At 38.1% G+C, this 21,521-nt stretch overlaps 1 protein-coding gene across 7 annotated transcripts in view; it reads left to right on the top strand.

Moving 5' to 3' along the window:
- The window catches only part of LOC129750133 (protein enabled), a 168,352-nt gene extending 148,191 nt beyond the window's left edge, over positions 1-20,161 (top strand). For all 7 annotated transcript variants that reach the window (XM_055745363.1, XM_055745369.1, XM_055745368.1 and 4 more), the window contains exon 11: positions 14,769-20,161. In XM_055745363.1, coding sequence (XP_055601338.1) covers positions 14,769-14,915 — 147 coding nt within the window. In that variant the 3' untranslated portion in view covers positions 14,916-20,161. The remainder of the gene's footprint in view (positions 1-14,768) is intronic.
- The last annotated feature ends 1,360 nt before the right edge of the window (positions 20,162-21,521 follow it).

Genomic DNA, 21,521 nt, shown 5'->3' with positions numbered 1-21,521 from the left:
TCATCTTACGGTAGTTGGACTCAAATTTGGATATTTTAGGCACGGCAAGATTTGCATTGCGAATTTTTTTCGCATGTTTTTCAACATCAATTTTCCCATATCTAGTCCCTGAAATTTCATCTAAGTTGGATTCATTTCTCTACAAAAAAAGTTTCGCTGACTGACCCATCTTTGGGTCACAGTTTAAAAATATCTTTAGGATTTTTAGGTGTCCTGTAAGATCCCCCTCATAGAGAGTTTTGTTTTTGGAGAGTCTCAAGGCACTACGTTCTGCCTCTAACTCAATAAATTGATGTAGTGGCAGGATATTTAGTAGTGCATTCAGAGCCTTGTTTGATGTGCTTCGCATAGCGCCAGTTATTGCTAGGGTTGCTATTCTTTGAAGCTTCGCTAGTTTCTTCCGGGCCGTAGCTTGCACAGTTTTGGTCCACCACACTAAAGAAGCATACGAGATTTTGGGTCTTATTATAGCTGTAAATATCCAATGGATAATTTTCGGCCTTAGTCCCCATTTTTTTCCCTACTCTTTTGAGGCAAACCCATAGAGCTATTGTAGCCTTGGCTATTACATGCTCTATCTGCGGATTCCATGATAGCTTTGAATCTAGTATGATGCCTAAATATTTCACCTGTGATTCGAAATTTAGCACTTTCCCGTCTAATGTGAGTGGTTTTAGTGCAGTTTTTCGTCTCATAGTGAATGCTATCACAGTAGTTTTGGAAGGGTTAATGTTCAGTCCCTATTCCCTGCACCAGAATAGTGCGTAGTTAAGTGCAGATTGCATTCTGTTTGACAACACATTCTCATATTTTCCCCGAACTATTATTACTACGTCGTCTGCAAAGCCAATAACTTCGAAACCCATAGATACAAGTTTGTTTAGGAGGTCGTCCACGACCAATGACCACAACAACGGTGATAGAACCCCGCCTTGGGGACATCTCTTTGTTGGAGTGGCTTTGATTGTAAGTCCTCTCAAGCTTGCATAGATGGTTCTATTTATAAGCATGGTACTAGTCCAGTCAACAATTGCCGAGTGGCATCCTCGTCCCCCCGTGGACGGGTCCTTCGCATGGGGTTGATCTGGTCACATTTTTTTAACTTCAAAGTTACTTTTTTCGTTCTAAATAGTCACAGTTTGGTCACTTTTTTCGGTCCTCAAGTCACTATTTGGTCACTTTTTTTCAAATTTTGGTCACACTTGTTAGAAACATTCCTCGTACCCCAGTACCCACCCATGCCAAATTTGTTACCATATACTTGATTAGTTCTCGAGTTCTGCAAAAAATTACCCCCACCTGCCAAGTTTCACGCAAATCGGTTCAGTAGTTTCCGAGTCTATAGGGAACGGACAGGCAGACAGAAATTCATTTTTATATATATATATATAGATCAACTCCCGGCACGTCTTCAGATACAGTTGGTCACCAAAATACAATCAGTCGGCCAATCAGTCAGAACGATAATTTTTCCTATCTTAAGAAACTATTATTCAAATACCATTCGTCTGCACATTTACAATATATTAAAATTTCCGTATTCTCCGTCTTCTCAAACTGTGATATCAATGTTTGTGCTGTCAATGATTTTTAAATATCTGATCACGAAACTTGATGTCTGTCTGTTGAAAACAAATGTGATGATGTTGATGATATGTCTATAAGGGTAAAGTGTTGGAAAAACTACTCTCGCGCAAGTCTGCTCGCTTTGCTGAGGGAACGCATTCAAGAAACAAACTTAAATCGGCCATCCAAGGATTTGCATGAGAAGGCGGATTGTTTAATAGGGCATTAGAAAATATGTGTAAATCAGCTGGTATCTGTTAAACATAAAAAAGCCCAACAGTCAAGTAAATGGTATGATATTGAACTTGTTCAAATGAAAAGAAGAAGAGACAAGTCATACACAGATTTTTTGAAGTTAAACACGGACTTTTCATGGTTAGTTTACAAAACGAACAGAAATGATACGCATGTTGCCTACGGAGGAAAAACGAGAATTCATTCAGCGTACTATTAATGAAAACAAAGACAATAGTAAAGAGCCGTGGAAAATTCTTAAGAGCCTCATTATTCCAAAAGTATCGAAAACTAAGTTTATCCAGTTTTGCAGCGAACATGATCACGATGAAACTAAAATTGCCAATAAGTTTAACGAGTATTTTGTTCAAAGCATCGAAGACATAAGGAATTCAATAAAGATAGAGCCCGAGCCAATACCACTTGGCGTTCCTTACACTCAAAACCAATTTGCCAATTTTTCACCCATCAGGCTTGATAATCTGAAAAAAATAGTATGGACAATGGGATCATCTTCTGGTTAAGATGAAGTGAACCGCAGATTATTAAAAGATGGGTTTGATGTTATTGGCGAAAATCTTCTAAAAAATGAGTCACTGTTGACTGGAATTGTTCCCCACTCTTGAAAAAACCTATGGTTGTTCCAATAGAGAAATTTAATGGAACATCGAAAGCAGAGGAATTTCGTCCAATTTACATGCTACCGGTGTACGAGAAAGTTTTGGACAGGCTTCTGAAAAGTACTGGCGAACGACAGTATTCTTGCGTATGTCGCACATGCACCTCGATGAAAGCTTCCCGAATATTTCTTCCCCAACAGTTTTAAAAGGAGCGGTCGTGCAATGTACAGCGATGGCTTGTTTTACCTCATGCGAGAGTTTGTTCGTGGGTATGAGATTTTTTTAAAATTCGTGACAGTTTTGGAAAAATCTTCGTGACAGTTTTCAATGCGTTGAATTTCGCATGACAGTACTACTTACTCCGTCCGACTGTAGCCGAGATTCGCTCGGGCCGAGTTAATTTCGAACGAACGTATAAATTTTCCTTTTGCTTGAAGCTACTGCGGGTGCGATCACCCCAATCACCCTCCCCTCCCCACCCCTTTTCGCCTAATCGGCACCGGCACCACATATCGAGTTACGCGCCGATCGTATGGTGCTGCTCGGTGCGAATAAATGGCTCGTTCGATCTATTCGAAACCGAGCAGCAGCGCATACGATCAGGCATGGGTACGGTATGGGCACGAGAGTCACCCGTGACAGTCCTGCCCAAACTGTCACGCCCTGCAGCCGACAGTTAGGATGAAATTATTTTCGAAACAGGAGGATGGGGGGATGAAAACCAAACTGTCGGTTGGGTTCGCTACAGCTCGAAGCACAACACTTTCGGCAACGCATGCTTTGAGCAGATTGTTTAGATACAGCCTGGGTTCTCGCACGTGTGCGATGTAGCCAAAGCATTACGATTCGTTACCGACGGTACAGCAGCGAACCGAGTGATAAGGAAAACCGAGACAGTTTGTTTGGCAAGAAAAAAGCTGTTATAGCAAAGCTGTACTTTTCGGAAACCTGGTTTTGGAGATAGCAGTGCAAGGCCAATTGCTTGACTATATTGATTAGAGATGTACCGAATATTCGGTTGGCCGAATATGCGGCGCCGAATATCGCCAAAAAACCGTTAAGCCGAATATTCGGCTCACCGAATAGTTGAGGTAAGTATTCGGCCGAATAGGCCGAATATTTATTATTTAAAATTTTTCTTAAAACAGACTTCTCAAATTTTTCAACTGATGTTGGGAAATTTGTTAAATATGTAAAGGTAATGTTGAACAATCTTCAAAATCATCAAGAACTTATGATTTCAGTTAAACATTTCAGATGAATCAGTGAATTTTTCCCTGAAGATAGCTATATACTATAATTATCGATTATTCCAAATTTTCTTGATATATCCAGGCTTGCCCATAAACCAAATGAAGAATTCGAAAAAAAATTAAACAGTCAGAACCAGGATGACCACATATTTTTTTAAACTTTCCGGATTTAACCAGGGTTTATCAAGGTTTTTTAGCGTAATCAAATAAAAAAAATCAAATACCTTTTTGAAAATTTTTAAATTTTCTGTTACAAAACGATTTTTAAAGTAAATTTATTCGTTTGATACGATGCTGTTGTAGTTCGATGAAAACTTTCAATTTCAAGTAATTTTATTTCTTTTTCTCTTGTATGTTTAAGAATAATGCCTAGTTTCTGTTCAGATTTTCCCTTTTTTTTACAAATTTAAAAAAAAATCGTTCAGACCCGGCCGTGTGGATACATGTCGTAGAAGGTACTGTATGCCTAAGGTTAAAGATCATCGTTCTTTAGGTCAACTTTTTTGATCACATCTAGCAAAATTTAGACATCTAATTCGATGTAAAAAAGGAATTTCAAATAGCTTAACACCTGTTTTAACATGTTTTGTCCCAGATTTCACTGGAATCCAATCTCTTTTGTGATAGACGTCCTAGAAGCGACAAGTCATCTAATGTCGTTTCAGCTAATGGTGACATTTTGGAAATCAAAGAGACATCTACTTAAAAAAGTTCTGATACATCTGGTTGGAAATAATCGCCTGAAAACATGAGGGACATTAAGATGGCAGAAACAGAAGATTTTTATTAGAAATAGCAGTAGAAAAAGAAGTATTTATATTGAAAACTCAAGAGAATATTCGACCGAATATTCGGCCGAATATTCGTTTGGCCGAATAGTTGAAAAGGTCAATATTCGGTATTCGACCGTTCGCCGAATACCACTATTCGGTACATCTCTAATATTGATATTAACCAATTGCTTGTCCCAGAACAAAGTGGGTATCGCAAATACCACTCTTGTGAAACCGATCTTAACTTAGTATTGCCAAAATGGAAAGGGAAGATGAAAAAAAAGCAGAAATTTATCGCAGTATTCCTTGATTTGAAACCAGCATTTGAAACGATTTCACGCACCAATCTGATAAATACTCTGCGGAAATATGGTATAAAGGAAACAGCTCTCAATTGGTTTCAATCGTATCTAAAATGTCGATATCCATGCACAAAATACGCTACTATGATATCTAATACCAAAGAAACCAAGGTCGGTGTACCACATGGAAGCGTTTTAGGACTTTTGCTTTTTATTTTATACATAATCGACATGAAAAGAATTCTCAAACACTATGATATCAATTTATTTGCTGACGATACTGTGATATTTATTGCTTGTGATAATGTTGATGTTGCTGTTGAAAAACTGATCTGTGATCTTAGCAACTTAAGCAAATGGCTGGATTTTTAAATGTTGAAACTCAATGCAATGTCTTGAAAAAAAAAATGTGTGATCGTCTTCAACAAGCCATTCTTAAACACTGTGATATTATCAATGTATGTATCGATGGTGAACGTCTGGTAATAGTCAAAGAAATCAAGTATCTTTGTGTCATCATTGATGAAAGATTGAATTTTAAAAGCCACATCGATTATTCTGTTAAAAAATTGCCTAAAAATTCGGAATTTTGTGTCGTCTTCGTAAAGATTTGTCGCAGTGGAGTCTCATTTACCTGTACAAGGCAATCATATCACCACATTTGAACTTTTGCCCTTCTAGAATATGCTTTGCAAACGATCAGCAAATGACTAGATAACAAAGGCTTCAAAATAAAATTATGGGACTGATTCTAAAGTGTAATCGAAGAACCCCTGTACGGGATATGTTGGCTGCATTACATTGCCTTTCAATAAGGCAAAGAGTTACGTACCATACTATGATCCTGATATTCAAAATAGTAAAAAAAATGCACCAGAATACCTACAAGAGAGAATAATCAGAGGAACTGACCTGCATCGTTATGGAACTCGTTTTGCCAGTGAAATAAGAGCTGCATCATTTTTGTTAGCGTGTTCAAAGAATTCGCTGTTCTACCGAGAAATAAAATTGTTCAACACCAATGGACATTAAGATAGAAGAAAACTTGACTGGTTTTAAAAATAAATGTTTGGCGTTCGTAAAAACTAATATAAGTATATAGTTTTAATTTGTAATTAAACCTTGAGCTTGAGCTTGAGCTTAGATAAACCGTACATTTCAGTAGTTGCTACTCCGTGATTGACAAGAACCATCAAAATTGTACATAGATCCAAATAAATGGGGCTTGGGATTAGCTTACCATTTTCTGTGTACACGTTTCGAAGGTTCCTTATCTTTTATGGTCAATAACGGCGCCGGCCACGTCCTTACGGTTCATCGGGGAAAGGGAAGGATTGTTAGCTCGACTTCCGTTGCTACTAGAGACCGAATACACCTCTAAATCTCCACGGTCGTCACAGGAAGGGTGGTTTGTTAGTGGGGAAGGTAAATAAGATCTGGATTCCCTTTGGGAAGTTACTTTTTTTCTTACATTTCAAATTTGAAAAACAAACTAAGTTTTTCCCAAATTGAAACTCAACTTAAAGGTTTTCAAACGTAGAAAAAAGTTTTAAGATATTTTAACTTTAGACTTAGTTATTGATGATTTTGTGGAACAATTTCATGTTGATCAAACTTACCCCGGTGATCAATGTTACCCCGTTTTACGTTACTGATAAATAAGACATATCGGTATAAGATAAAAAGCAAATGACTAATGCTATGGTATTCAATAACTTTTAATTTGTCTCAAATTTATTTCCCCAAGTTCTGAACTGTTCTAAAAATAAGATTTTTTTTATACATCTGTGGGGAATTTTGCCAGAAAAATTCCAACTGAAAAAAAAATTGTTAATTTTATTAGTTAACTCAAAATAATTATTTCATGAAATACCGATTGGGTTATTTTATAGAAATTCAAGATGAGGAAATGAAAAATAGTTAGGTAAAGACCTTTTGGCCATATTTTTCGAAACAGTTTGTATGGGGATATTTGAGACATCGAAAAATTATCAGAAGTATCTGCAACTATTGTAATTCATTTTTCACCTTCTTTGAAAAACTTTCTCATCAACTTATAAACTTGGAAATGGAACACTCAGAAATGTTTATATGTGTTTCCGAGAATGTTAAAGTTATTTGAGTAAGAATATTCTCTTCTTAGTTATTTTTTTTGCTGGAAATCAGCAAAATTTGGCTGGTTTTTGTCCCGCTGACTTTTCAGCAATTTAAATTGCTAGAAATAACAGCAAACGTTAATGCTGGTTTCCAGCAATTCAAATTGCTGGAAAATCAGCAATCCAGATTACTGCAAATCAGCTATTTCTTTCAAAACAACCGGCTGTATTATGTATAAAATTTATATTTCAATTAAAAATTAAATATTGAATACTGGCTGTGCATATAAAGGGTGATACGGTCCTGCGGGAGGAAGACTGAAATTCGCTGTATCGTTTTCTGTATCGTTTTAGTTTTAATTTGTAATTAAACCTGTGATTAAACTACTTGATGATGATTAAAACAACTGCACAAACGTCTCTGGGCCGCACATGACAAATTATCAAAAACCACGCAATCTGGGGCGCGGTAGAACCCTGAAAATGGACTCATGTGTGTGTGGGAAGGGGTTTTACCCTAAAATGTCCCTTTTCTCAGATGGTTCCTGTTCAAAAGTTGAATATAACAAGCAGCAAAATACAAGGAAAAAAATAAAAAGGCAATGAATGACGTACATGGGAATAATATTCAGAAAAATCAAGCAAATCAACAGATCAAAAAGTCAAAGAGACATAATTAAAAATATATTTTAAGATAATCCAGCTTAAGTTCCCATCATGTACGGGGGATAGTGGAGGGTCATCATCATCATCATCACCTCCAGCATTCTATCTCGTCGCTTGTTACGATTAAAAGCTTAGACCTCTCCTCTAACGACTCGAGGCCCGGCCTTTACTCGTAATTCGAAGCCCGCTCTTCTTCGTGTGCTCCGTCTCTAGTGAAGTTCAGTCATGCCTTTTTTGACGAGTCGCGATCTCTTCTTCTAGTTCTCGTATACTCCTCTGATGATGCCTTAGAAGTAACCAATTTTTCTAACTTGAAAATATCTTTTAGGAAACATATAAGATATAAGATTTCACCATGAGCGAAATTGGTGAACGCTCGCTTTATCTTATTTATTTATTTTCTTTTATTTACATAGTATTCCGTCTCATGACATAACTTGACGAACATAATTCCTAAAATTCACTCGGTCCATGGCAACCGTTCTCCAATTTCTCGGGCACCCCACGTTCGCCAGATCACGCTCCACTTGGTCTAACCACCTTGCTCGTTGCGCCCCCGCTCGTCTTGTTCCTACCGGATTCGTAGCGAACACCTGTTTTGCAGGACAGTCGTCCGGCATTCTCGCAACATGTCCCGCCCAGCGTATCCGGCCAGCTTTCACCACTTTCTGGATACTGGGTTCGCCGTAGAGTCGCGCGAGCTCGTGGCTCTCACGGCTGGTGTCATTGTCTGCGGTCACCAGTGAGCCGAGATAGACAAAGTCTTCGACTATCGCCAGCTCGTCGCCGTCGATCGTGACCTTGTTACTACTGGACAAGCGGGTTCGGTCGGTCTCGGATTGTACTTCGTCTTGGACGTATTAATCATCAACCCAATCCTTCCTGCTTCGCGTTTCAGTTTGCGGTAGATCTCCTCCACCGCCGCAGATGATCTTGCGACTATATCAATGTCATCGGCAAAGCAGATAAGTTGACTGGATCTGTTGAAAATCGTGCCCCGCATTTCGCCCACCGCTCGTCGAATAACACCTTTTAGCGCCACGTTGAACATCATGCAGGATAGAACATCATGCAGGATAGACCATCACCTTGTCGAAGCCCCCTGCGCGATTCGAATGAACTCGAAAATTCACCCGAAATCCGCACACAGCACTGCGTTCCATCTATCGTCGCCTTGATCAGTCTAATCAGCTTCCCGGAAAAGCCGTTCTCGTCCATGATTTTCCATAGCTCGTTACGGTCGATCGTGTCGTATGCGGCTTTGAAGTCGATAAATAGATGGTGCGTAGGGACTTGGTATTCACGGCATTTTTGGAGGATTTGCCGTAATGTGAATATCTGGTCCGTCGTAGACCGTCCCTCCATGAAGTCGGCCTGATGACTTCCCACGAATCTGTTTACTTGCGGCGTTAGGCGGCGGAGTAGGATTCGGGACAACACTTTTAGGCGGCATTGAGGACAGTGATCGCTCGGTAGTTCTCACAGTCCAATTTGTCGCCCTTCTTGTAGATGGGGCATATTACCCCCTTCTTTCACTCATCCGGTAGCTGTTCTATGTCCCAGATCCGCACTATCAATCGGTGTAGACAATCGGCCAACTTGTCCGGGCCCATTTTGATGAGTTCAGCTGCGATCCCAAGTAACACAGATTATGCCAACTAGCATTACGAAGTTTTATCATGGTTTAATTATGGCATTTTTTTGTGCAGCTCGTTTTATGGCGGTTTTATTATGGTCATGCAGAATGCTTATAATTTTTTATCGACCATATGTTTTCAGATGGTTTTGAAAACGCTAATAAAACTTTTATTAAACATGCTGTTTTAGTTATTTTGAAAGAGTTGTGAATGCTTTTTTTAAACTATAATAAAACACAAACCTAGAAGTTTGCTCCAAGCTTTCTTTTGCATGTTTTATAATAGTACTCAGTGCATGATTATTAAACCGCCATAAAACTTAGTGACAGTTCTCGATCAAGATGTCAAAACAGGACACGCTCAGATTAGATAGCACATATTTGAATTGGAACTCCCATTTTTACACATTTTTGGTAAGTTATGCGTGTTGGTTTTGAGTTAAAATAAAAAAATACATCTTTGAAAACTTGAAATCACCGAAAGTGGTATGAATATCTTAACAATATGAGTATTGAGTGAAAGGGCCCAAATAGTAGGAAAAAAATTGTTGCTTGACGCCATCATTAATTCAAGATGGCGGCTTCCGCTTTTATTTTCAAAGCTGTAATTACTGAAAATATCGTGAAACCTTCACAATATGGTTATTAGGTGAAAGTAATAAGAGAGTAGAATAAGAGTAGAAGTCAAATTTCGTTGCCCGTCGCCATCTTAAATCCAAGATGGCGGCTACCACTCAACTTGAAAATACTGTAAATGACTGAAAATCGCATTAAACCTATATTATAGGGGTATAAGTTGAAAGAAATCAACCGGTAGAAGTTGAATTTCGCTATCTGACGCCATCTTGAAATCCAAGATGGCGGCTTCCGCTAAATTTTAAAATGTAGTAAATGACTTAAAATGACATGAAACCCAGGTGGTAGTGGGTGGAAGGGCTTAACGAGTAGAAGTCGAATATTGCTATCTTACGCCATCTTGAAATCCAAGATGGCAGCTTTCTATAAACTTTAAAAATGCTCTAAATCATTGAATATCGCATGAAACCTCCAAAATATGGGTGTTTGTCAATTGGGATAAGCTATAAAAAGTTTATTTTTGCATTCTGACGCTATCTTGAAATCCAAGATGGTGGCTTCAGCTGAACTTAAAAATACTGTAAATGAATAAAAATAGCATGAAACTCCCAAATATATTGTATTGGGTGCTAAGGCTAAATGATAGAAGTCAAATATCTGTTTTCGCGTTTCTCTGAAAATCTGTAAGTGACTGAAAATCCCACAAAAACCACCACAATACAGACCCCGTTCGTTCTTGGCAACATTCGATTTTGACAACATCGAATTTGGCACATGTGCCTAAATCAGACGGTAAACAGAAACAACATAACCCTATAGTTTTCGCAAGAATAAGACCAATACAATTTAAACATAATAGCATGATAGGAATAATAGAATTACATAAATGGCAAAAAAAAAAAACAAAAACCATAAACAAAACAAGAAAAGTGCTAAATGCATTAGAAACATAATGAAAAAATAATAAAAGTGATTTAAAATGATCTAAATTGTCTTTAAATAGTAGTTTTAATGTAGTATTACGTGAAAAAAGTTGTGTTCAAGCGATTTTCATTGATTAACAGTATTTTAAATTCAGTGGAAGCTGCCATCTTGGATTTTAAGATGGCGTCGGAAAGAAAAAAATCGACTTCTAGTTTAGCCCTTTCACCCAATACCCGTATAGTGGAGGTTTAATGCGACTTTTTGTCAGCATTAAGCATTAAAAGTTGAGCGGATGCCGCCATCTTGGATTTCAAGATGGCGTCTGATAGCGAAATTCAACTTCTACTCGCTAAGCCCTTTCATCCGATACCCATTTTGTTGGGGTTTCATGCGATTTCAAGTCATTTACACACTCAGAAAAATACTATTATGTATGCCATAAGATTCTCTTATGAAGTGGCGCCATAAGAAAAATTAATGAAATTCATAAGATTGTCTTATGACGCGAATGAATTCTGAAGATGAACGCCTACTTCAATGAGAGGTTGTTGCTTTTCATAAGAAATTCTTATGGAAACATTAAATCACTTTCTAATAAGAAAAATTCTCGATATTTCATGCTGAAAACATTCACTTTATTGTTAGCCAAATTTGTTTAAAATTAAATTCTTCATGGTCACCATCAGCAGCGCATCAACAGACGGCTCCATCAAAGTTTTCTTTTGCCGCATCTTAATCTTCGACCTTTCGTTTTTGCCGATCAGCTTGCTGAAAAGTAAACAAATAATGTATTTTAATTTACTAGTATATTCAACGTTCACACCAAAAACATCAAATCGAACTTACCATTCCGGAGATAACAATATCATTTAACATTAAGGGAAAACTATAATAACTATGAACTGGCGATTGCTTCGTACTGTTAGATGATGAAAAAAAACTGATGCTATGAATGAATGTGTTCATCATTTTTTCACAATGCCGTTTCTTCTATTTTTCATAAGAACATCGTATGAAAATTGAAAGAATTTCATAAAACTCTTATGAAAAATTAGTTTGGACGCAAAAAAGTGGTTCATAAGATGTATCTTATGAAATTTATAATAAGATTTCCTCTGAGTGCACCATTTTAAAGTTCAGCGGAAGCCGCCATCTTGGATTTCAAGATGGCGTCAGACAACGAAATTTGACTTCAACTCATGATTTATTCCACGGGTCATTCAAAACCAATCCCTTTTCATTCAAAAAGTCTGTCCTCATTTACTGTACTAATGATTAACAACTCAGAAATGAGGAACTCAACCTTAGCGTGTAATTGGTTGGCTTGCGAGAGAAACGTCAAATCGTAGCTTTTTTTGGGGTCATCATAAAACCATAATAAAACTATGAATTGACTCACGCCATGTTGGTTGCAAAATCGAAGGGCACAAAATGACGCCATGTTGATGGATTCACAATGCAAGCATTGGAAAAAAAATTTTCAGGCCTTTTTCCATCAATTCCATCATGATTGACCATCAGATTTGACGAGGCGCATTTATTTTAAGATACTATTTCATATACATTTTACCTAAAATCTTGACTGGCAGTAGAAAAGAAGCTCAATATATGGTTAAAACATTGGTTTTTTTAGCTATTAATTTTACCAGATCATATCTGAATAATGCAATCATCATTCGTCAACCATTATAGTTGCTGGGAAAAATAAAAAAAAACTCCGAGAACTGACAGAACCGAAAAAAACAAAAATTTCTAACATGTTTTATAATAGCTTTTTAAAAGCTTTGGTGACCAAAATTGATGACCAACTATTATATGTCTTGATGACGTTTCTAGGGTAGGGCCAAATAGCCTGATTTTGGCTTTATTAGAGTCCAGGTGATGTTATAGAATGCGCTTTAGCTTTTTATGAAGATTAATGCGATAGTCCAAACGATATTTTGCTGACCATAATAAAGCTAAAATTGTTACTTGGGATGCCATCCTTCCCAGCCGACTTGTTTCTATTCAGCTGGCGAATGGTTTCCTTAACTTCACTCATCGTTGGGAGTAGCTCCTCTTCGTCGTTGGCTACGCCGGCGCCGGTGTTCATCGAAGTGCTGCTTCCACCTTTTGATTACCTCACGATTGTCCGTCAGGATACCTCCGTCCTTATCCCGGCACATTTCGGCTTGCGGCACGAAGCCTTTGCGGGATGCGTTGATTTTCTGATAGAACTTTCGTGTTTCTTGGGAACGATGCAGCTGCTCCAGCTCCTCGAGCTCTTCCTCCTCCAGGCGGCGCTTTTTCTCCTGAAAAATTCGGACTCGCTGCCTCTTTCGCTGTCGGTGATTTTCCACATTTCGACGAGTGCCTCTTTGCACCACTGCCGCCCGCGCGGCATTCTCTTCGTCCATCACCCTCCTACACTCCTCGTCGAACCAGTCGTTCCGTCGAGTTCGCTCCACATAACCAATGACGTTCTCCGCAGCACTGTTGATGGCTGTTTTGATGGTATTCCAACAGTCCTCGAGAGGGGCTTCGTCAAGCTCGCCTTCTGCCGGCAGCGCTGCTTCGACCGATTGCGCGTAGTCTGCCGCGACCTCAGGTTGCTTCAGTCGCGCGATATTTAACCGAGGCGGGCGCCGGTTTCGTGTGTTGTTCACTACGGAGAGTTTTGGGCGCATCTTCACCATCACCAGATAATGGTCCGACTCGATGTTGGCGCCCCGACAGGATCTGACGTCGATGATGTCCGAGAAGTGCCGGCTGTCGATCAAAACGTGGTCGATCTGTGATTGAGTTTGGTACGGTGGTCTCCAGGTGTACCTGTGTGGGAGGCGGTGCTGGAAAAAGGTACTACGTACGGCCATTCGTTTGGAGGCGGCGAAGTCGATAAGTCTGAGGCCGTTTTCGTTGGTCAGCTGGTGCGCACTGAACCTTCCAATTGTCGGTTTGAATTCCTCCTCCTGGCCGACCTGAGCATTGAAATCCCCGATGACGATCTTGATATCATGTTTTGGGCAACGGTCGTATTCACGCTCCAGCTGCGCGTAAAATTCGTCTTTGTCGTCACCGGTACTTCCGAGGTGAGGGCTGTGCACGTTGATGATGCTGATGTTGAAGAACCGGCCCTTGATTCTCAACCGGCACATTCGTAAGTTGATCGGCCACCACCCGATCACGCGCTTTTGCATCTTTCCCATCACTATAAAAGCTGTTCCAAACTCGTGTGTGTTGCCGCAGCTCTGGTAGATGGCACGACCATCTGGGTACGTTCGTACCGTGGAGCCCTTCCAGCATACCTCCTGCAGCGCTACGATGTCGAATGTGCGGCTCTTCAATTCGTTGGAGAGCACGTGGGTACTGCTCACAAAATTAAGAGATCGGCAGTTCCATGTTCCAAGCTTCCAATCGCTAGTCCCTTTTCGTCGCGTGGGTCTTTGCCGATTTCCATCCGAAATTTGTTGTTCGTTGTTCGTTGCTTATGTGTTTTTGTAGTCACAGGCTCGCAAGCCCCGCAGCTAACCCCACTATCTCGCAGGAGGACCGTCGTGATGTTGCTGTTTTGGGTCCCGAACACCACCAGGACGTTGTTGCACTCCGCACGCCGCCCCTGACATGGAGAACAGACGCGTACGAAGCCCCCTGACTCAGTCTGCATGCGACCAAAGCATCCAACGGGGTTGGGTACCCGATCTCCGCTAAATTTGCTCGCACCCCAGCTAGCACCCCAGCTAGCACCACGGGGAGGTAGAGAATCGGAGTTGCAGACAAGAGGTGATATGACTACTACCCGGAGGTTGGGTGTATGGGGTCTCGAGTTGCACATTTTCTACCGTTCACTAGCCAAACTCGCTTTATCGTTGGTTGTTATAGGAGAACCACGTTCTTCGTAGTTTCAAAGGTCATTGAATCCCTGTGACTCGACGAATGCTGTGTTTTTTAGCTCTGTTTTTTTAATGGCTTATCCGATCTCATCCGCAGAAGTTGCCATATTCGTCACAATCGAATCTCCAACACCTGACCTTTGTCCCCCTTGTTGTGGTCTGGTCATCCGGCAGCAACTCTCTAGAAAATTATACATTTTCTGTCGTATCTAATTCAGACTTTACTAATCAAACTCTTCTCTTATTTTTGCAGCAAATCAATGGCGACAGCTTTTCGCTGCCCAGCTCGGTGGAGCTGGAAAACTTCAAGGACGAAATCCTGCGGGAGATGCGAAGCGAGATCGCGAAGGCGAAACAAGAAATCATCGAGGCCATCAAGTCCGAGTTCAATCGGAGGTAAAAGAAGTAAAACTAACGCTACTACTGGCACACACACACACGACTAATAGACGGAAACACAAAACCACAAACCGACACCGTTACACATACAAATAAACAAACAAACAAACGAACGCGCAGAGAGCAGGAAGGCTGGATAGTGAAATTGTGCCGTTTGCCGACGATGAGCGGACGAAACGGGACATTCGACGGGGGGTACGCTATTTATTTCGGGGGGGGGGTGCTTCATCGTAAGCTACTATTGAAAGCTTAACAGAGAAGGTAAAATGTGAGGGTCGACACGTGGGAGGGATTTTAGGTTTAGGATGTTTTAAAAAAAGGTGGTAAGTATAAATCAAAATCTTGATGAAGGAGGGGATAAAAAAAATGCTTACCAATTTGTGAGTGTTCGTGCTCCATTTCTGTGCTCGTACGCTGTATAATGCGTATCACGCTGTAGGAAATGATTTTTTTACATGTTGTAGACTCTTAGAGACTTGATCCCACATATTGGGCAAGCAACTCACTCACTAACAAAAAGAAACACATACACACACACGAAGCAAAAAAGAAATCACTGTGTTTTGTTTTTACGTTTACCCGATCGGGCTAACCCGAGTGGCATAAAAATGGCAATCGTTAGTGCAAAACGGGTGGGCACTAATTTAGCGATTACAGAATGGTTATGTACGCAAGTGTATATGAAAATAAAATTTGGAAAAAATGATAACACTTATAAATATATTAAAAGAAAAGTAAAACAAACCATTAATGACTTCACCTAGACGCATAATGTAAACATCCAAACACACACATTCACCCAAAAACAAATATAAAAAGTGAACATAAAATACCAACAGGATTATTGAGAAGTAAAAGAAAAACACGAATAATCTACAACCGAAATATCAACTAGCCGATGAAAAAGAGACTTCAATTAAAGTAAACTTTCGATGGAGTGAATCAAACAACTTTTTTACTAGCCGTCAGAGGATCCGCAGACGAATTAGAGGAAGAAACATTGTTTTTTGTCGATGGCGTAAAGCAGAGCGAGCAGGAGAAAGTTAGTTAAAATCCAGTTACAATAATCTCGTCATAGCATAGAAATACAATTTACCCAGCGTTTCTCGAAGACAACAAGCAAAAAACAAGAAAAAAAAACGTTAAATTTAAAGCAAAGAAATAAAAAAAGAAGTCGATTGGCGGGAGAAAACTAGTAAGCAAATGTAAAAAAAAAATCAAATCACATACACCCGAAAAATCGTGACTCGAGAAATCATTCGAAACGGGCTTTCATCGTCATCATTCCGAACTGACAGAACGGACTAAAGAATGAAACAATAAAAAGTAAAAATGAACAAACATCAATAAACAAAGAAAGGCGCATTTCATTCGAGGTTAGTGTAAAGACAACAACTTTTTCATAAAACCGATACCGCGTGCAACAAGATTCCAGATGAAAATCACACGCCCAAAAACGACAAAAATAACAGAAACATTAAAAACATTCACAAAATCATGGACGCGTTGCAGCAAAGAGAACTAGAGAGAACAAGAAGGCAAACAAACAAAATACAATAGAAAACAATGAAACGAATCCAGTGTTAACTTCCAAAAAAAAGCGATGTTTTTTTTAGTAAGAAAAAAGAACTTCTTACTACAATGTAAGATTCCCATATTTTAAATATTTCAATGAGTTTCTTCAAAATGTAAATTTTGATAAAAGTGTTACGACTGTTGTTGGTTAATTTTGGAAATTTTTTGGCTCTCAGTAACATTCAAAAAACAAACAATGTTTTCCCATTTCATCCGACGTTTCGGCGTAATTTATTTCGCCTTCTTCAGGGTTTTATAGGGTGCTATTTCGTGTCAAAAAATGTTGTGTTGGAGAGAAGATGAGATACAACATTTTTTGACATAAATAGCACCCTATAAAACCCTGAAGAAGACGAAATAAATTACGCCGAAACGTCGGATGAAATGGGAAAACGTTGTTTTCAGAAATAATTTGACAGAAAGCCAATTTTTTTTTCAAAATTAATGTGTATTTTTAGCAATTTAATCAGAAACTCAAGAAGCACAAATCGAATGATAGATTTTTCCTCATTTAAAAAAAAACTTTGACGTTTACACTAATATGGTATCGAACGATTTTTTAACAGTTTTACCAATTCAACCTAAAGAAAAAATCGACTAATCGTGGAAATCAGACGTTTCATATTTCAAATTTATAAAAGTCATTATTTACCTAATTTTCAAAATTTTACCATATGAATTTTTGATTTCTAAACATGAAATTTGGTATCTAAATTCGAAATGAACTACAGGATCATATGCAAAAATCTGTATTTTTTTAGATTTTTATCACCGTTATAATTGTTGATTATAATATGTTAAAGGCATTGCGGCGAGATGAATTCTGAGGTAGAAATCTTAAGCTTTTATGAATTATAGAGATGGATAGATAAAGCGAGATCGCTTCGTAGAAGAATATTCCTTCTTAAGAAATCATCTCGCCGCAATGCAATTAAAATTAATAATCGAAAATCAGGAATACAAATTGAAATTGGAAAATCAGAACATGTAATAAAAATAAAAATCAGAAATGGAAAACAAAATTCAGAACCAGGATCACAAACCAAGAATAGAACCTTAGAAAGGAAATCACAAATCAAAATCAGGAAAAAGTAACCAGAAATCAAGCATTTGACATCAAGAATTAGAAATCAGATGTCAGAAGACACAAAAACGACAGCAAAAGTTAGAAGTCATTAGTCGGATGACAGAAAAAAAACAGAATCAAATAAGAAATTACAAATATAAATGACAAAATCGAAAAAATAATCGGAGAGAAACAGAATTCAGGATATGAATATGATGTATAATACATACTTCAAATCAAAAATAAAATATCAGGAATAAACACAAAATAAACAAAAATCATAGTCAGACACCAGCATTCAGATAAGAAATCAAATAAATATTTGAAAATCCAGAGAATCAGGAAATCAGTATCAGAATTCAGTTTAAAAATCAGAATAATTGAAAAAAGGAAATTTTGATTATAAATAAGAATACAAAAAAACCGAATCAGAAATTGGAAAACAGAATAAGACATCAGAAATTTGCAACAATATTTTAAATTTATTGAACACCAGTTATGGAAAATCAAAATTGGAATTGCATGGATATCCGTTTTAATTTTTAAAGGAGATTTAAAATCAATCTAAATCAAATCTTGTGAGGAAATTCAGAAATCAAAACGTTAAATCTGCAATAAAAATTGAAATATAAAATAATTTAGTTTCAAGTATTAGCTTTCTGGTTTAAAAAACGGTTAAGAACTTTTTAAAAAATATGTTGAAATTGGAAATCCGGTTTGCATTTGTGCATTTATTTTGTGCATTTAATTTCCACGAAAATAGTCGGTACAATTTCTTTCCATAATCATTGTAATTATGACGATTGAAGTCATAAGTTATACGATTGTAGAAACCGAATATAATGTTTTCAATAATAGATTGATGAAATTTTTCCTCCAGAATTTCTGAACAGGATCACGCTTGCCAAAGCGTTCAAAAACCAGTATTATCCAGGGCAAAGTTTTCCTCTGAACAAAACGCAAAAAAAACAAGTTTTAAAAAGTCTCTTTTTCAGAACAAAACACCTCAGTTAAGATCCGCAGCTCCAGGATCCTTCTTCTTCCAGAATGATTTTAGTGTCAAGGGAACACCAAGTAAAACGAAACACACAAAACAAAACAAAAACAGAACCTTGTAGGCGAGACTCACTCCAATCAGCAAACCAAAAGTCGCTTGTCTGCGCATTCTCAAAGAATGCTAGAATCCTAAAATTATTTCCTAGAAGCTAAGCGCAAGTTTAAACGTATAGTAATGAAAGAAAAAAAAACAAACAAAAGATCCTCGGCCATGAATCGAAATTATTCGAGCGCTCCTATGTTCCCAATTTTTCCCATTAATTTTAACCTTTTTATTAGTCTAAAATACACAAAAAACGTGAAGCACTGCTTGAGAAAATCTACTTTAAATTATTGCACTAGCTAGTTTTTTTTAAATAAATATTTCGAATATGTATAACAAAAGCGATACGGTCGAATTTGGCTACTTATAGTTTATTTTAATCGAGGCAATTTAGTAGGAATAAAATGACTAAACAAAGCTGATCGGTGTTTTATGATGCGTTGATCAAGCTCAACATACTTTCAAGCGGCTCACTTGACATTGGAGAGCGCAAATTTTAACCACGCTATGTTATTATTATGTTGCAAACCTTTCCTAGTATTTATGTAGTGTATTATATTCCAAAACAATACCGAACAGTGTCCAAAACTAAGAACGGAAACGATGAGTTGAAATAAATATACAAAATACAAGCTTCCCAGAGATCGATCGATGGATTTAGAAATGCTAAGAAGAGAAACAAAAATAAAGATTTAAAAAAAATTGCTGTGTACCAAATTTTATGTTTTATACAACAAAAAAAAAAACAAGGCAACAGAAACACTATCGATCAAAAATGCTCTGATAAAGTAAGAAATAAAACAAAACCAAGGTGACAAAAGTGTAACGCTAAACGTGACATAGGAGGAATGCAAAAGAAACAAATATCTCTTGTATGATTTTGTGATTTAATTTTTACTATTTTATTTACCTTATACATATACACAAACAAGAAGGAAAATGATAAAAGTAAAGAATGACGAAAAACAAAACAAAGCTAGAAAACGAAATTATGTAGGATTTACTAATGATTATATATACTATGACTAGGGGCAGTATATCGAACGATTGGAATCAGAACATACCTACACAACCAATAGAAAATCGAAACGTAGTCTTTTTGGTCTGAATTGAAATGAAAAACAAACAAAAAAAAATCATACGGTGACCGGCGTAAAGAGATCCGTGATATTGTAAGGTTATGGATCGCCAGAACAGAAAAAAAAACAACAAAGACAAGTCCGGGCAGACAAACATAAACAAAACCAGCTACACCAATAACAAACAGCCCTAACTTCTTCAGCCGGTTATTTCATCCAGCAACAACACAAACAAACCTACCAATATTAACCGATTAAATTGCAACAAGGACGCGAAAAACTACAACAACAGCAACAACAAACAACAAGAAAATCAACATCAAAACATACACAACACGTAAAAATCACATATAGATAACCTAAATTTTATAAAAATTATCGATAAAAAAATACTGCGATTACTAAAAAATAAAATTGAAAAATTCAAATTCGCTATGTCATTTGACTGGGAGGCCGGAAGTTTTGAAGAAATTGTCCAGCGATGAAACCCGCACACACTACCACAGCAAGAGGGTTCACCTTAAAAAAAATACAAGTAGATATATCATCGCACCACTTCTGGGAAATCCGTTGATAGAGATGTCCGTGTTAGCGAAAATGATTTGCAGGGTCCTTTTTAACTCAACATTAAGTTTAACCGAGGTTACAAACATAGTTCGATTCTATGAACTTAAAATTAAGTTCCCTTTTTCCTCCTCGCGATGGTTCAAAACGGAGTTCGAACTGCGAACGCAAAAATAATCCCCTTTTTTCCTTCGGCGAGGAAGCAAATCTGAGCTCGACCTTATGAACTAAACATTGAATTCTCTTTGTTGACCCCACGTTGGGCGCCAATTGTAACACGTGCGATTTCTCCCATACAACTTCCACTTTTATCAAACGAGTGATTTAAGCACCACCTCATATGAGGACCACTCTTCGAGGTTGATTGCCCGGCTAGACTCCCGACATCAGGGCGGGTTGTCCAAAAGGACACGGAATCATAAGGATGATGGGGATGCCAGGAAAATAGACCAGCTATCCGCTCTAAAAGCACTCTCTTGCGCATCTCGTCACGGAATTCTGGCGACAAAACACTAGCGCCAAATGAGAGTTGACGGGTTGCCATTGGCGTTTGAAAACGTAAAACAACTAAATATGAAATGTGGCAGTACGAAAGTTTTGAAAAGTTTCAGTTTAGTGGTGGAATCTAAGTGTCTGGTGTTGTAAGCCGTTTAACAGACGCATAACAGCATTTGAGTGCCTATTGGCTGTATATTGTGTTTACAAATGCCAGAAGGCTCGGTGCCATTCAAATGAAATATTAGCCCTGTATAAGCTAAGTGGGTTGATATCAAAGTTTATAACCGGCTTGGACATGAAGTTTTCAATGAAAACAAACAAAATTAAAAAAAAAACAATGCCGTCAGCGCAGTCCGCGAAATCCAATGTAGTCAGTTCAGGCGGTTTGTCTTTTGAAACTTAGTAGCGACTTCCCGTTGCTGTTATTTCACAGATTCTGCGGGCTGTCCTCCCGGGCAGCCCTCCTCGCTGCCGCCACTCCTGTTGGCCCTCAGTTGGGAACTGATGGTATGGACAAAGAAAGTGCATGATCACGCGATTCTGGGAGGTGAAGGCCGAGCTGCAACACTGTGTCGGATGTAGAGGAAAAAAAGAAGTTCTGAAGCGAGTTTTGGCTTCTACGGTGTAAATTGTTTGCGTCTAGGGATTGTTCTAAATCAAGAAAAACTAACGGAGAATATGATGGTAGCGAGGAGGGGCATTTCAATTTAAGTACGCCAAATTTCT

This window comes from Uranotaenia lowii, chromosome 2 (genome assembly GCF_029784155.1).
Source record: "Uranotaenia lowii strain MFRU-FL chromosome 2, ASM2978415v1, whole genome shotgun sequence".
In the NCBI taxonomy this organism is placed as follows: Eukaryota; Metazoa; Arthropoda; class Insecta; order Diptera; family Culicidae; genus Uranotaenia; species Uranotaenia lowii.
The sequence above is the reverse complement of the archived record's forward strand: the minus strand, read 5'-3'. Positions and strand labels throughout refer to the sequence as shown.